This window comes from Chanodichthys erythropterus, chromosome 19 (genome assembly GCF_024489055.1).
Source record: "Chanodichthys erythropterus isolate Z2021 chromosome 19, ASM2448905v1, whole genome shotgun sequence".
NCBI lineage: Eukaryota > Metazoa > Chordata > Actinopteri > Cypriniformes > Xenocyprididae > Chanodichthys > Chanodichthys erythropterus.
This window is the reverse complement of record NC_090239.1, coordinates 37,608,588-37,625,002: the sequence shown is the minus strand read 5'-3', so window position 1 is coordinate 37,625,002 and position 16,415 is coordinate 37,608,588. Positions and strand designations below refer to the sequence as shown.

The 16,415-nt window shown below is 38.1% G+C and overlaps 1 protein-coding gene across 1 annotated transcript in view; it reads right to left on the bottom strand.

The window, feature by feature from the left end:
• The window catches only part of LOC137007713 (LIM and SH3 domain protein 1-like), a 219,109-nt gene that overhangs the window by 112,561 nt on the left and 90,133 nt on the right, over nt 1–16,415 (bottom strand). The window contains exon 4 of the mRNA XM_067369344.1: nt 14,867–14,974. Within this exon, the coding sequence (XP_067225445.1) occupies nt 14,867–14,974 (108 nt within the window). The remainder of the gene's footprint in view (nt 1–14,866; nt 14,975–16,415) is intronic.

The following is a 16,415-nucleotide window of genomic DNA, read 5'->3' as shown; positions in this document are numbered from 1 at the left end:
GACTGAAGCAGCTCGATCCTGTGTAATGGATCTATTTCCTGCACCAATTGTATGACCCAGAAATGTGACTTGGTTTTTAGCAATTTGAGCTTTTTGAAAGCTGCATTTGTGTCCTCTTTTCTGCAAATAGTCCAACAATGCTGTCAATTCAGTTTGATGTACCTCGTGATCTGTAGAGGCAATCAAAATATCATCAACATATTGAATCATAGTGGACTGTTTGACTGGACATTCTGGGTCACACAAGTCACGTCTGACAGCCTGATGGTATATAGTTGGGGAATTCTGAAATCCCTGTGGTAACCGTGTCCACTGGTATTGCTCATAGTCAACTGTGAAAGCTAACCATGCCTGGCTGTCAGAGTGCAATGGTACAGAAAAGAATCCATTAGACATATCAATTACTGAAAATACCTTGCAATCTAATGGTAGGCCATTACAAATTGTAGATGGATCTGCTACTAGGGGGGTGATTTTATCAATATGTTTATTGGCTACTCTGTAGTCTATGGTGAGTCTCCATGTCCCATTGGATTTCTTGATGGGCCATATGGGTGAGTTACAGGGACTGTTAGTCTTAACTAGCACTCCTTGCTTTAGCAATTTTTCTACAATAGGTTTGATTCCCTGTATAGCTTCCTTATTGATTGGATATTGTTTGGTAACAGGAGGTGGAGTTCCTGTCAATTTGACTGGTTCTACACCTGTCAAAAACCCACAATCATCCTTGTCTTTAGCCCAAATTGGATGATTCTGTAAGAAAGCATACTCAGGAGTGGTCGCATTATTAGTAGAAACTTGTGCTGAGGAAATTTTTATGCTAGCAGATTCTGAGGACAGGTCTAAAGTTAGATGCACTTGTCTCAGTAGATCCATGCCTAGAATTGCACCTGTATTTAATGGAGCACATAGCAATTTCGTAGTCAGAGTCTTTGGGCCTAAATGTACCTCTATGGACGGGGTTTCATACAAAACAGAATCTTCACCTATTACACCAGTTAAACAAAGTTTAGTTTTCTTGTACGGGATGTTTAAACCTTCAGCCAATTTTGTAGGAATTACTGTAATTTCTGCACCTGTATCAAGCAAAAAGTCAATCTCTTTCTCTTGTATGCTACCTTTCACAAAAATTCTTTGGTCATTGGGATGGATTACAGGGGAAAGGTAGTTACTCACAGCCCCAACAATTAGTTTTTTTCCTTTTCTTTTTGTGCTTTTAGAAGAGCCTGAGCGAGCTGTCCTAAAGTTTCAGTGTAACTTGGCGGGACTACTTCAGGGTTGTAGGCGGGCTGAGAAGGAACAGAGTTATGCATATTGTTTCTTTTACTATCTTGCAACTTCTTCCTACACTCTTTCTCCCAGTGACCTGCTTTTTCACAGTAGTGGCATTTGCCTTCTTTTCTATGCCATCTATTGTCTTGATTCGTTGTGCTAAACGTAGCTGCTGCTACTCTCACTTTTGCCTTAACATCAGCATCTCTTTCCCATGTAGCTAAGCTGTCTAGGTTAGTTCTGATGGTTTTGTTAGACCAAGTTAGATCTAGGAATGGCAAGGCTTTTCTGTACTCGACTAAAAGGCCATCTGACCAGATGCGGACTAAGGGTCCCTTGTCATCTAGCACACATTCAGAATCATCAACTATTCCACTGTAAGTCACAGCTGACTGACAAAACCTTTCAGTGTATTCACTCACAGGTTCTTCTTTCCTTTGCACACAGTTAGTGATTCTGGACCAGTCTATTTTGGGTCCCATGATATTCTTTATAATTTTCAAAACACCTTCTCTCAAATAGCCTTTACTGACATGTTGTAGTTCAGAAGTAACAGCAGACTCAAAACTATTGAATTCGGTTTCATTTAGAATTTGTGACATCAGCTGTGTGACTTCTGTCAACGACATGTCATAGAGACGCATTTTGCTTATCAATGCACTTCTAAATTCAGGAAAATTTGTGCGTGCTGAGGGTAAGCTCTGGGATAGTCTCTCTACATCTTTAGGTCTTAGCGCCTTGGCAACAGTTTGTACTTGGACAACAGAAGAATTTGGAGGAACACTGTCAATTCCCTCAATTCCCTGAGATCTTCTCCTAGCACCACACACCTTCACTGAATCTAGGGGCACATCAGTTACTGATTGGATGGCTACATCTTTTTCAAAGAAAGCTTGTAAATCAGGGTAATTGTTATCAGACTGACTAACTTCATCCCCATCGTTTTTTTCTACAGATTTGCAGCGGTTCAATTTCTTAGTCAAAGAAGTTACTCTAGCACGGAGCTCTTTGTTCTGTTCCTCTAGCTCTGAGTTACGCTGAGACTGTTGTGTCGCTAGCGCTAAACCAAATTCTCTATGGCAGCAGATAATGCCTTTCACATTGTTCTTGCGAATACATGCTCCTAGTACCTTTTTACACTCATCTACAGACCAAATCTTGTCTGGATGGATCTCATATTTCTGAGTGAGTTCTTGTCTAACTTTCTCAGTGACTATAAGGCTCATTTGCACTTCTAACTGTGATTTGAATTCACTATCTGACCACAAAGGAGTCGCAAGACCACCTTTGTCAGTTGTGGGGATCAGTCTAGCATTCTTTCTAAACATTTTGTGAGTTCCTTGGTTACCAGACAATCAAAACACTAAAACTTCTCTGATCAGCAGAGGATACACTTGTTAATACAGATCAACTATTGTCAACCTTCGTTGAACAGAGGACAACACACTTCCCTGTCTGAACAAAGGATACCAATTTTAGCACATAATGCTAAATCTTCTCTGCCTAAACAGAGGATAAACAACCTTCCCTTATAAAGCAGAGGATAAAACTTCCCTAACTTTACAGAGGATAACCCAACATTAGCACGTGATGCCAATCTTCCCTGCCTAAACAGAAGATAAAAAACCTTCCCTTATAAAGCAGAGGATAAAACTTCCCTAACTTCACAGAGGATAAACCAATATTAGCACGTGATGCTAATCTTCCCTGCCTGAACAGAGGATAAAGTTCATCTCTAAAAGAACATTTTTAGAGGATAACTTAGTTAACCAAACCCTACAGCTGTCTGTTAACTCTTCTCTGACGGCGCAGAGGATAACACATTAGTACTGGTCTTAATGGTTCTTTTGGATAGAGTATCACTCACCAACCCTTGGGTGAACAGGAAAATTCAGCCTGGATCTTCCTTTGGATCAGATCTTTGTTGTGCTTGAAGTTCCAATCTGGATTGAGGTGAGAAGCTCTATCCGGGTCACGGCACCAAAACTGTTGGAAATCTCAGAAGCATAGACCAGGAGACTTTGGGATCTCTTGAAGCAGAAGTTACTCTTTATTGAGAAACATGCTGTGCGTCGCTGTGGTCATCCAAAATCTAACTAAAACAGTGACTTGGTAGTTCATATACATTCAAGGGGGAGGGATACAGATAGAGGTGTGGACAATCTAAACAAAGGATGCAAATGCAGTACAGGAATCAGATCATTGCCTACATTTCCCAGCCATGATCTAATCAGCATAACTGTGTCATTCAAATGCATAGGTGCTAATCCAATCAGTCTGGCAGTATCACCTATACCTTTACATTATCATAGAGACAAAAGCACAGCTGTATCTTGAGCTGGTCATGCCACATGGTCAGGAAATGCATGAGACAAAAGGTTAGTGTCTCAGACACCTGGTCTGCCTGCCTTGCCACAATATACAAAGTTTTCAGTTCATATACTATTAACAAATTTGTAATACCACAGTCTTAAGTAATATTCTAATTTTCTGAGATACTGAATTTGGAATTTTCCTTTGTTGTCAGTTATAATCATCAAAATTAAAAGAAATAAACATTTGAAATATATCAGTCTGTGTGTAATGAATGAATATAATATACAAGTTTCACTTTTTGAATGGAAATAGTGAAAAAGTGAAAAGCGCGTCCCACAAACACCAGCAGCCCCACATACACAGCAGCCAGAGGAGCGCTCACTGCCGGACGTGATGACGTCAAACACGGACGTCATCGTCATCCAACAACTCATCCTCGTCAGCCCTGGGGGAGTTGAGAGAGAATACATCTTTCTCAAACTTCCCAACAAGCTCACCTGCAAGCCCTATGATTGCAGCCGCCGTTCTGCCTCAGCACAAATGGGGCCAGAATCACCAGGCGCAGATGCGGACACCTCTTCCCTTGAGAAGAGAGTCAAACGAGAACGGAGCGTCCCGATAGGGAGATGCTCACAGTAAATAACGGAAAAACACACAGATAGTTGGCTTTCAGACACCGGGTCACGTGTTACGTTCCCCCCATAGCTTTTCAACGCAGAGCGAGTTCCCTTTCGAAAGGGAACTGATTGTTAAAAGTACTAAATTGAAAGAAGAACATACTGTTGTTTCGGTGATTAAACCAAATGTTCTCCTTACATATCACAATGATCTTGTGTTTTGAAACAATAATTATATATAACAAAAATAAGTACACCTAATGAAAGCATGAGATCTTTTTTTTTTTTTTTTCAAAAATATTTTTTTGGCTTTTGTTTGAACATTACAAAACAATAATGTAAAAAAAAAAAAAAACAAGAATCCTAGAACAGAACTAAAACATAAAATAAAGTAAGTAAAATACATTTTTATACATCACATTCCACAGCGTTTCATTATTTAGTTTAACTTTGCTATTTTACCAGTTATTGATTGTTCTGCTGGAATACAAGGACTGGATCATATATCGGACATTTCCATTACAAAAGAAAAAAAGAGATGGGTAGTTCAATCATCATAGGTTATCTGATCCACTTGGTTGCAATAGTGTAAAAATGGAGTCCAAATTTTATAAAAGTCTTTTAGTTTCCCTTTAACTACATATTTCAGTTTTTCCAAGGCAAGGTTGTTAGTCATTTCTTTAAACCATTGATTAGGGGATGGTCCTTGTGTCTCCTTCCATTTTAAAGCAATAACACGCTTGGCCTGAAGCAAACTAAAATCAATTAATTTGCACTTCCATGCATTCTCCTACAAATTTACTGGATATATATGAAATAATAAAAATTTGGGAGCAAGAGGGACATTTTCTATTTCTATTTTTTATTTATTTTGGGTGTTTACATTTGTGACCCGTCACAGAAACAAGGGACACAAGTCGGCAGCACAACTATTGAGCAAACTGAGAAAGAAGCGTTTTTTTTTTTTTTCAAAATTGGTGATTTTCGTTTTTTGCAGAATCTATAAGTTGAGATCATGAAGAAGCATCTCCCTGTTTTAGATAGCAGTATTGGTTTATTTAAAAGCGTACATTTTGAGGTTGAAATCGGCTTGTTTTTCAGAGATTCTATCTCGCAGTAGGGGCGTGTCATTGTCTGTTTGTATTTCCATACTGGAAACAGATACGCCGGCTTTTGTTTCTTTTGTTATTGCCGCCACCCTCCAAGGGAAGCGTGGCTACTTAGTATGCAGCGCTCTGGCCGGCTCTAGCTGATATCAAAATTTCGCAGATGAGCTGAACCGAGGCCGTTACACCGAAAATGTTTTGAAGTACAACATACGGCTGAATTCTTTAGCTGCGGAAAAAGAGTGGCAGGACATGCAAATTATTGGACATTTAGTAGCAAACAGATGCATAGTGCAAACTTCGAAGATTGTTACATCCACAAAGAAGACCCCGACAAAGAGAAAGTGTGCCTGAACAACTTATTTCATTGGAGGCAACAAGATCTTTTCTGTTTCTTAAGGGGTGAGTTTCCATAAACATCAAAGTTTGTCGTTTTGTGTCCATTCTAAGAACACGTAGGCTACACGTTATCTCATGTGTCTATTGTTATTAGCTAGCTCAGGACTATCATTTTAATTGTAATCGGTAGCATCGTATCACTTGCCAAAAACCCCCATTACTATAATGGGCTTTTAGATGGTAATGTTAGCATGTTAATTTGAATAACGCTTCAACTGCTTGAATTGACTGGTGTGAATGACTTAGCTCATGTAAACCTTACTATTCTTGAATTGAATGTGACGCTAATAATTTTAGCCAGTTACTACTTCTTAACAAGGATTTACTAATGTAATAGTAAATGTATCAGATTAAATTCCTACATAAGTAAAAGTATAAAGTATCCGTAGCCGTAAAATGTACGTTATAAGTCAAAAGTAAAAGTATTGAAGAGTTTAATGTACAGGATTTTTTTAATCCTTTGACTCAAACCAGGTCTAACCACTAACTGAGGTCTAAATCAGGACTATACGGTTATCACAGAATCCTGTTCAAAAAGTTCTAATGTCAAAAAAGATAAATTACTGAGATTTACAATGTACATTATCCTTTATTATTAATAGTATGCGGTCAGATTTTTCCCGTCTGTCGTTGCTATGCAACCATGCAGCTTTACAGGGGGTATGGCTTATCTAAATGAGATGTAAATGAGCCCTATTGTCACTCCCAGCAGGTGAGAACAGGCGAGAACTGCAAAATCTTTAGGTCATTTTCTGCCCTTTGAGCTTTTTTGAGTGCCTACCTTCAAATGGCCACAACTTCTCCAAATATTATCAGATTTCCATGTGTTACACATCGTTGGAAAGCTTGGAGACTACACTTTCAGAATCTGTGAATAACTCAAAATGCCCCAGAAACCTACTTTCTGTGACCGGTCACATTTGATATTGAATGAGTTTGAGGCTATGCTCTGTGGCTAACTGGCTAACACTACACTGTTGGAGAGATTTATAAAGAATGAAGTTGTGTTTATGCATTATACAGACTGCAAGTGTTTAAGTAAGAAAGAAACCATCAGTACGAAACGATGGTAACTTTAACCACATTTAACAGTACATTAGCAACATGCTAACGAAACATTTAGAAAGACAGTTTACAAATATCACTAAAAATATCATGTTATCATGGATCATGTCAGTTATTATTGCTGCATCTGCCATTTTTCGCAGTTTTCCTTGCTTGCTTACCTAGTCTGATTATTCAGCAGTGCACATCCAGACGTTCTGCCCTTGTGTAATACTAACTGCCTTTGTTTAATGCCTCAGTCATGGGCTGGCATATGCAAATATTGGGGGCGTACACCCCGACTGTCACGTAACAGTCGGTGTTATGTTTACATTCGCCTGTTTTCCGGAGGTCTTTTAAACAAATGAGATTTATATAAGAAGGAGGAAACAATGGAGTTTGAAACTCACTATATGTCTTTTCCATGCACTGAACTCTTGTTATTTAACTATGCCAATATAAATTCAATTTTTAATTCTAGGGCAACTTTAAATCCCTTATCACTTCTCCCAGGCACAAACTTTGTATTACCCCAGATTGGTGACAAACCTGACAATGTAATTGCTTCATCTAAAAAATTGTGAGCTTCATACCATACAGAGATGGTATTCCTAAGAAAAGGATTGTGTGTATTTTTTTTTTTTTTTTGAGAATTTTAATTGAAGAGTAAAGATACCTCTGTAATGGAATTGTTATTCCATTTTTTTCTATATCTATCCATACTGGAGGTTCCGTATCCATAATGCAGTACATAGCAGAACATAACTGAGCTGCCCAATAGTAAAGTTTTATGTTTGGTACCTTAAGCCCTCCCCATTCGTATAGCAGGTAGAGCAAGGACAGTCGTAACTGAGGCCGTTTGTTATTCCAAATAAATCTTGTGAATGTTTTCTTGAGTATAGCTAAAAAGGTAGCCGGAAGTGGAAGTGGAATTGACTGGAAGAGATATAAAAATTTTGGTAAAATTGACATCTTTATAATATTTATATGACCAATAATATAAATTGGCAATGCATTCCATCTCTCGAGTGAGTCAATGACTGTAAATCATTCTCTTTAAACGCTATTGAAGGTAGAAACGTGATTACCAATATTGTAACTTTAGAGACGGTCCCTAAATTTGCGAATTGACTTTCAGCTAACTTTATACCAGTAACTGCTTTCTTGGAGCCTATAGTATAATTTACATCACAAATCAGGTGCGAGTTCGGTCTTTTATATCACTGTAAGAGTCCATTAAGCTGTGTTAAGAGTTTTATATGTCCTGATGGCAGGGGAATCCTATGACGGATGAGGGAAACCCTAGTATTACAATATAGCGCCACGATATAAAGTTAAGGAAACTAAACAACAGAGAGAAATATATGTCTACCTCAGATTTAACATTTGATCTGTACACCAGCATCGGGCAATAACATTATAATCTTGTTCACTGTAGAGAAAGCTGTAGCCTACACAGGGAAAGTAACGTTAACCATAAATGCAGCTTTTGTGTCTTTATCAGCTTTTCTGCATTTATACTGTCCCTGATAATCATCACACATTCACTTACATTTGCTCCATTTCTGTAAATCCGTTTTTATGAATGAATGATGACTTAGCCGTTGCTCTGGTCTTTGTAAACAGCCGCTAGCGGCACCTGCTGGTGAAGTTGACTAACAGCAGATGGAGATAATGCATCGGCACTCTACTGCTTTTCCTGCAGTTCCCCGAATGTGAAATGTTGAATTTTCTGCCGAATTTGAAGCACTGAATTTGTAGAAGCGAATTTGTAAAGCGAAATAAAATGGACTGAAAATTGCTAGTCAAATTTTATAGGTTGTATCTTTAAACAGAATGAATATTTTGGAAGTGAAATCTGAAAGGTGAATATAATTTATTAAATTTTTAATAATGAAAATGTGTGTGAAATATTTTTAATTGAAATATTCACAGCTTAAATATACGACCATGTTGAATTTCAGCCCATAAAAATGCAAGCCTTAAAAATACAATGCATCTAAATGCAAGCACAGCTAATGTAATGCATGTTTTTTTTGTTTTTTGTTTTTTTTTTCAATTAGTGCAATTTAACAAGCTTTTTATTTCAAAAACATTTGGCATTAAATTACTTCCATAATAATAGGATTGTTTTAAACACATTAAATTCGTAGCTATTTTACTACTAGTTAATTCATTATATTGGGCTTTTAATACAATAATTTATTTTTGATTAACAGGGTCGTTGTTGCTGTAGAGGTGTTATTCTAATACTTTAATTTGTTTTTCCAAATGTTCTAATTGTGCCTGATATGATTTAGATCTATATCTTGTGTAACTTAATATTTCCCCTCTAATATAGGCTTTGAAGGCCTCCCATTTGACTGAAGCGCTCGTCTGATTTGTATTAATTAGAAAATATAAGTCTATTTTATCATCCAGAAATGTAACAAAGTCAAGGTCCAAAAGCCATCTTGCTTGAAATCGAAATCTGGGAGGGAAAAGTAAGAGATTATCTAATTGAATTGTAAACATGATAGGGGCGTGATCAGACAATAAAATACTGCCGTACCAACATTTACCTACTTTTGACACTAGACTGTTAGAGATTAAAAAATAATCTATTCTTGAGTATGTTTTATATGTGTTAGAGAAGCATGAGTATTCTTTTTTCAGGGTTCATGCAGGTTTCAGTAAGTCAAATTTAAGACCTTTTTAAGACATTTTAAGACCATAAAGATTGAAATTTAAGATCTACACGAAGCATTAACAAAAAATATTCAAATCACAGAAATTCTGAAAAAATCATTTTATTTCAATGAATTCAGTCATCGAAAAAGCATTCATTTAATTTACAGATAAAGCAATCACCTTAGTAACCTGCACACACAACAACGTGCCAGATGCCCAAAACCTTAGGCCCAAAATGAAAATAGGCTAAAACAAACTTGCCTACAAATAGAATAGATTTCATCTCATATTTATTTACATTACAAAACAGCATATTAAAAGCCCAATAGAGATTGAACAGGCTACTCCAACCCATGTAACAACCAATGTAGCACACACACACACACACCAGATAATCCATGTTAGATAGATAGATACTTACCTTGGGATAAGTAGAGTGTATGATGTATGTATGTATGTATCTATCTATCTATCTATCATAGATTATCTGATGTGTGTGTGTGTGTGTGTGTGTGTGTGTGTCCCGCACTGTCCCATAAACTGTGAGCCCAGGTACCTCGACAGTCGTATGAATCAATTCCCTCTTTATAAACTCTCCCAATCCAAATCTCGCCACATAAGTGATCTTGTTGGGCCCGCAGGAGAACATCTTCGCGATTACTGAATCAGTGTTGCTATTAAATGAGTGGTGTTTAGTCACCGTGTGTAGTATCCAAAGCACCTCGGCTTTTGATGTGTCAGTCGATCCACAAGTACCCCGAAGGTTGTTCAACGGAGCTGCGATGATATTGCGCTGGAGACCGGAGGGACCAGGCATTGAGGAGGACGACGGCAGTGGTAAGGCTAATTGGCAGAGTCTGCTGAAGGCATTTTGCGGCTAGCTCGTGTTTCTCCACTCTGGCGTGTGACTCCAGAGCCTTCACACCCAGAGTCCCTAATTGATTTTTTTTTTTTTTTCTGCAAAGTTTGCAGTAAGACTCGTACATGGAGTTCCGCTTGTAACCAACAGCAGAAAACGCTGTGATCTAGCCATGTCTCGTTGAAAGTAACACTGAGGAGACACCAAGCGGCAACCTCCCCCTTTCTCTCGTGAAGCCAATACGGAAGTAACTTAAACTGCGATTCATCGACTGGCCGCTAGGGACAGGCTCCAAAAGAGAGCAGAATCTCATAGAGTCCCATGTTAAATTGGCCAAGTTTATAGCAGAAAAAAACATGTTTACAAGTTGGTTCAAATTGTGGTTTTGGTCTATACTGCTATTTTTGCCCTTCATGACAACTCTGAGGGGGGTGAATTTTTTTATAACTTATCCGTTTAAATTATATTAAGCCTTAAAGTTCTGCAGAATTAAGGGCGTGGTCACTTGAGTGACAGGTAGATTGCGCTACTGTCTGTGAGCCGTCATGTTACTTCAGCTGTCGCTGAATTTGGCATCTCAGCCGTTTTTGTGCTTTTTTTTCTCGATTATTTTATACAATTATTAAATATGGCTTGCTGCATAATATTCGAGACTGATGTGTGTCTGTGTGCATGCATGGGGAAGAGACACAGAACACACGTTGTTGGATCGTGGCATTGGCTGAAAGTTTTGATTGGGAGATTTATGACAATACCAGGAGGATATACAACTCTGACAGCACTGCTTGGATATTATAACTAAAACTGCTGCACTATTTTGAAAAAAATATACTTTGGACACAGGCTCATTTGTTTGTTAGATACGATCGTATACAGTTTTACAACATAAAGGCTGCTCAGATTGCATCCTTTCTTGAAGAACGATGACAGAGAGCAGATCATTCAGAAGAAATGTGAAATGTTTTTTTTTTTGTTTTGCAATGGACATTTATATTTTACCCAAGTGCCACAGATTGGATTCATCTCGCGATTTCTATTAAGAGATGAAGTCCCATTTGATGTTCCACGTTGTTATTTGCACACCCAGCACAAATTACTGGTGTTGGAGCATCTATATCTTAAAAAAACACCGTAAATTGACAGTAAACCTTTAGAAATTTCTGATGATAAAACTTATCTTTATTAATAATTTAGATAGCATCTAGATAGATAGGTCCTTTGCTTGCTAACATGGTCACGTCGAGCTAGGCGGGCGTGGTTTCAGCAACCAATCACATCAGCTCAAACCACCTCCCCGCCTCTTTGCCCATTTTCAGTTATCCGGGAGTGATGTGCGGTGACGCGCAGCTAAGATGGCCGCGGCCTCATTTACGCGTCAAAACTGCTGTTCAGAACTCTATGGGTGACGTCACGGATGCTACGTCCATATTTTTTTACAGTCTATGGGAGACACAGATGTATTTCGCGGGCAGGTATTGCATTTATCACGGGATTTGTAGTTTTATCACCGCGTATACAAACACCAATATACCCCAGAAAGAACTACGACTTGCTACTTTGTAATAACTTTCAGCAGGTAGCGTTTCTGGAAATGGGTAAAAAAAAAATTTACACCTGACTAAATGAAATTTAAGACCTCTGATAAAAATCTGGCCGTTTTTACGACTTTTTAAGACCCTGCGGGAACCCTGTTTTTTGCTGGGGTTAAGATACCTCCATAACTCAACTAAATTCAGATCATTTATATATTTTAGGATAATTTGTTTAGATTGTTGATGGGTATTATCTATTCCTGAAGATCGATCATACACTGGGTTTAATGCACAGTTAAAATCTCCTTCAATTACATAATGTCCAGGTTATGATTAAATTGTAAGGAAAAAGTTCTGGTAAGAGGAAGGGTCGTATTCGGAGTGTATATACTAATTAAATTAATGTGTGTCGACAAGATTGTACCATTAAGAACTATGTACCTCCCTAACGGGTCTATATGTTGCCGTTTTAACTGAAATGGAATAGACTTGTGTATCAGGATCATGACTCCTCTAACTCGAGATGTGAAAGAGGCATTGAAAAACTGTCCTGGCCATCTCTTGGTGAGTCTACTAGTGTCCTGTTTTAGTAAATGAGTTTCCTGCAGAAAGAAAATGCTTGATCTCATTTGTTTCAGTCGACCTAATACTTGTTTAAGCTTCACCAAATTATTTAATCCTCTTATATTCCAGCTGCAGATATTTATCTCCATATTATTGATCATTTACCATCTTGTATTGCCACATAGATATAACTGTGTTTGAACAACATAAAAGGAGGAAAAAAAAAAAAAGATTTCACAACAACCCCACTGCCACCCCCCATGCATTCCCCCAAACGGAAAGCATGAACATATCCCCAATGACAAACTTTGGTTATGGAACATGTTTGATCCATATAACATGGAGCAACATTTTGCAAGCCTATCATTATTCTTCCTTCTGGGCTCGCTACTAAATACTGAACAAAACTGGACCACGAACATTACTGAATTACACCACCACCCTCATAGAACATATGCGTAGTTTAAATTTAAGGCCCCTTCCACATGGAGACGTGTTTCTGTGTAACCGCACAATTTTTTTATCGGATAGGCGTTTCGTCCACATGGATCCAGCGTTTTCGAACGGTGAAACCGTTATTTTTTGAAACCGGGTCCCAGAGTGGATAAATTTGAAAACACCGTCTTTGCGTTATCGCGTGGACGGGGTAATCCGTATATTTAAAAAAAAAAAAAAACTATGTCATCACCCCACGTCTAACATAGTCAGACGAGCTAACACCACAAAACAGCACCAACAACAGCAATAGCAGACTCTACATGCTAGTGTTCGTGCTGCAGAAGCTACTGAGCCAAAATAAAGCGTTATTTCAACAACGCTGTACTGTTCGTTCAAACCGCCACCGGCGGGAGAGTCAAAGTAAATGACTAGTTGTGGCAACCAATCGCAATCATTCTGACTGGTTGCCGCCGAACCGCGTCATAGCTCGTTACCATAAAAAGTTGACTTGATTTCAACTCTCCTCGACGCTCTCACCGTCCTAGAAGCGCCTCTGGCTCTCATTGAAAATGAATGACTTCCTGTCACTTTGCCGCTCTTGCCGCTGGCGGTGTGAACACACAGTAAAGCTTTGCTATGGTTTGTATTCAGCGCGCAAGGTTTATGCACTCCAAGTCTTCTCCGCTGCTTTAAGTGCATTTCTGTGACAGAATTACAGCGCCACATAATGGTCTGGCATGTATACTACATCATTTTGAGCCGTTTCACTGGTTTCGTGTGGACGCAGATATTTCTTGATATGGCACTGTGTGGATGGGATTTTTTTTAGAACGAGGAAAAAAAAAAAGATTGGATTTGGGTAAGCTCTGGCTTCGTGTGGACGGGCCTAACACGTCCAGTTATTCTTTAACTTATTTACCTACATATGCACATAAGAAAAGGACATTTTATAAAACTACATTTAAACTAGCAAAGTGATTTGCAGAGATATCCCATTTCTGATAGAACAGAATTCTGTTTTCACGTAAATCAGTACATTTTATCTCAGAAAACAAACAAAAAAAACAACTTCACCTTTGCTTAATAAACATGTGATTTAAGTCCTGATGATGAATCCCTAATTGCATGCGAAATTCAAGCAGTGGTGGTACGCACAGACTGAATGAAGTCCTCTGCCTCCGAGACGGATTTAAAGATGTGGCGCTGGCCAAAATGTGTAACTATCAGGTGTGCTGGGTAGAGCATGCCATAGCGGATTTCCATGCCTCTAAGTTGGACCTTAACTCCATCGAACTGCCGTTGACGCTCGGCTGATAGGTCCGGGAACAGGCTGATCTGTTGTCCTTCATAGCGCCACTCCTTTTTCTAGCTGCCCTCAAAGTCTTTTCCTTATCCTGGTAGTTCAAGAACTTCATCACGATCAATCTCGACATCGTCTGGTGATTTGGGTTAAGTTGTGCGCTACGATGCGCTCGTTAAACACTTATATACGAGTTCTGGTCTTTCTGAAAACAATTTTCATAGATATTTAGCAGCGAACCTGATTTGTGCGACTTATGGGGCTTCCGGTTATGACGTGCTGCTGATGAGATCAGGTTTTGAAAGAATGACTATCTGTGTTACAAGTGTGATCAGTTAGGATTTTTGTACTAAGAGTTTTGAAAATGTACTCCTTACATGTGAAAATAGTAACAAAGCAAATAAAAACAAACAAACAAACAAACAAACAAACAAACTGTAAGACACTACCACTTTAGGAAGAGCCTGCACTCAGACAGAGAGGAAATGACTCTTCAGCACCAGTCATGTGATCAGAGAGTTGCTTGGCAACATTCCATGACACATAATGATGGAGGAAAAGATGGAGGGAGAGATGAGAAAGCAGAAAAACCAAGGGAGTGTGAAGATAGATTTATCAGTATTTAAGAATCTAGATGAGATGAATGAGAGGGGTGGTACACAATGGATATATAATTTTTGTAAAAATATGGCAGTGGTGGTAATGTTCAGTGAGGCACATCTGTAAATACTGTTTTGTGAATGTCTTACGTTGCTAATCTGATCTTGCGTCTTCTTGACCCTCTGCAGTTCTGGTGTATCAGCCACCACACTGAAGCCTTTCCCTTTGTTCCTCTCAAAATCCTCTTTATATAGCACCTGGAAGAGAAATAAATTGATTATATCAGGTAAACAGATTCAGAAAGGTGACAGGCACAAAAACAAGCTCTTATAAGCAGCCCACACAGAATGTACATGCATAAATGACCACCATTCACAAATTGTATTTTCAGTTCTCTTTAACATATTTTACCATATTTAAAACAGAATTGCCCTGCAAATGAGTCCTGAAAATGTTAAAAATCTGACGTGGCAGGAAAAGCCACTAACAAGTCTACACATGTAACCTTGGCAGTGAAAATATGCCATTTGCTGTAGGCATACAAGCTCTGATTCAACACATGCAGAGACTCTGGATATACTGTAAAAAGGGAACTGGCATGAAGAGATGTCTGGATCATCTTAGCTTAATGTTGTACAAGCTGTTTTGTACTGCTTATTAAAAAAAACAAACCACATGCTCAAACTCTCATTAATAAAATCAGTGTGACAGAACAACATTCAACCAGTGTATCTTTTAGTTTAGTTTTCAAACAGAAGTACATCATTATTATCATTATTTAATTATTATCATATGCAGTATCATCATTAGTTAATCATGCACCTATAAAATATTGAAATACATTATTAATGTGCCTACATTAGAATGTTGCAGTGTTGAATAGCACAATCTAATTAAACATTTATGCATTATCTGGCATTATATCATAGGGGTCTACTGTCTTAAAAAGGGACACTTCTATAAAGTTTTCTGAAAAAACAAAATATCATCCCCAAAGTTATTGAATACAATGTCAGTTGCACTTTATTTTACAGTTTGTGCACTTTCAGTACAGTGTACTTACCAAGAAAGTAGGCTACTGAATAATATAAGGTAACTACATGGGTTAAGATTAGGTTTAGGGGTAGGTTCAGGGTCCGTGTACTTTTGCGTCCATTCCTTTTTCGTTTTTTAATCACGTCAAGAAAAACAAAAAACATACACTTGTTTTATTTCTAAATGGTATGGTAAATAGCAAAATTTAAATTAAAACCGAATACACAAATTTCATGTGCACAAAATAAATACTGACTTCTTTTTTTGTTTTGCATCATTACAAACCAAAATTAAAAAAGGACAGATTAAAGTCGAAGAAATGTCAATTTAAGTTTTCTTTAGTAAAATTGTTCCCACACTTTCGAGAGCCATGTCTCTGAAACATGATAATAGGCCTACTTGACTTGATTTCCACTCACTCACGAGGTGTCTGATACTGCCGCATATCCAAAAGAATACTATTGGCGACAAACACATCCAGCGAAGTGAGTCATTTTAAGTGTTTAACGTGAAAAATGATTAATGTGGCTTAATGTAGGTGATATTGGAGGAGCAAATTCACTACACCTTATAAGCACTTCACTATGAACACAATTAATAACACGTTAACCATTTTCCTAGATAATAAAACACAGTTATGAAGAAAACGCTTAATGCATTAAG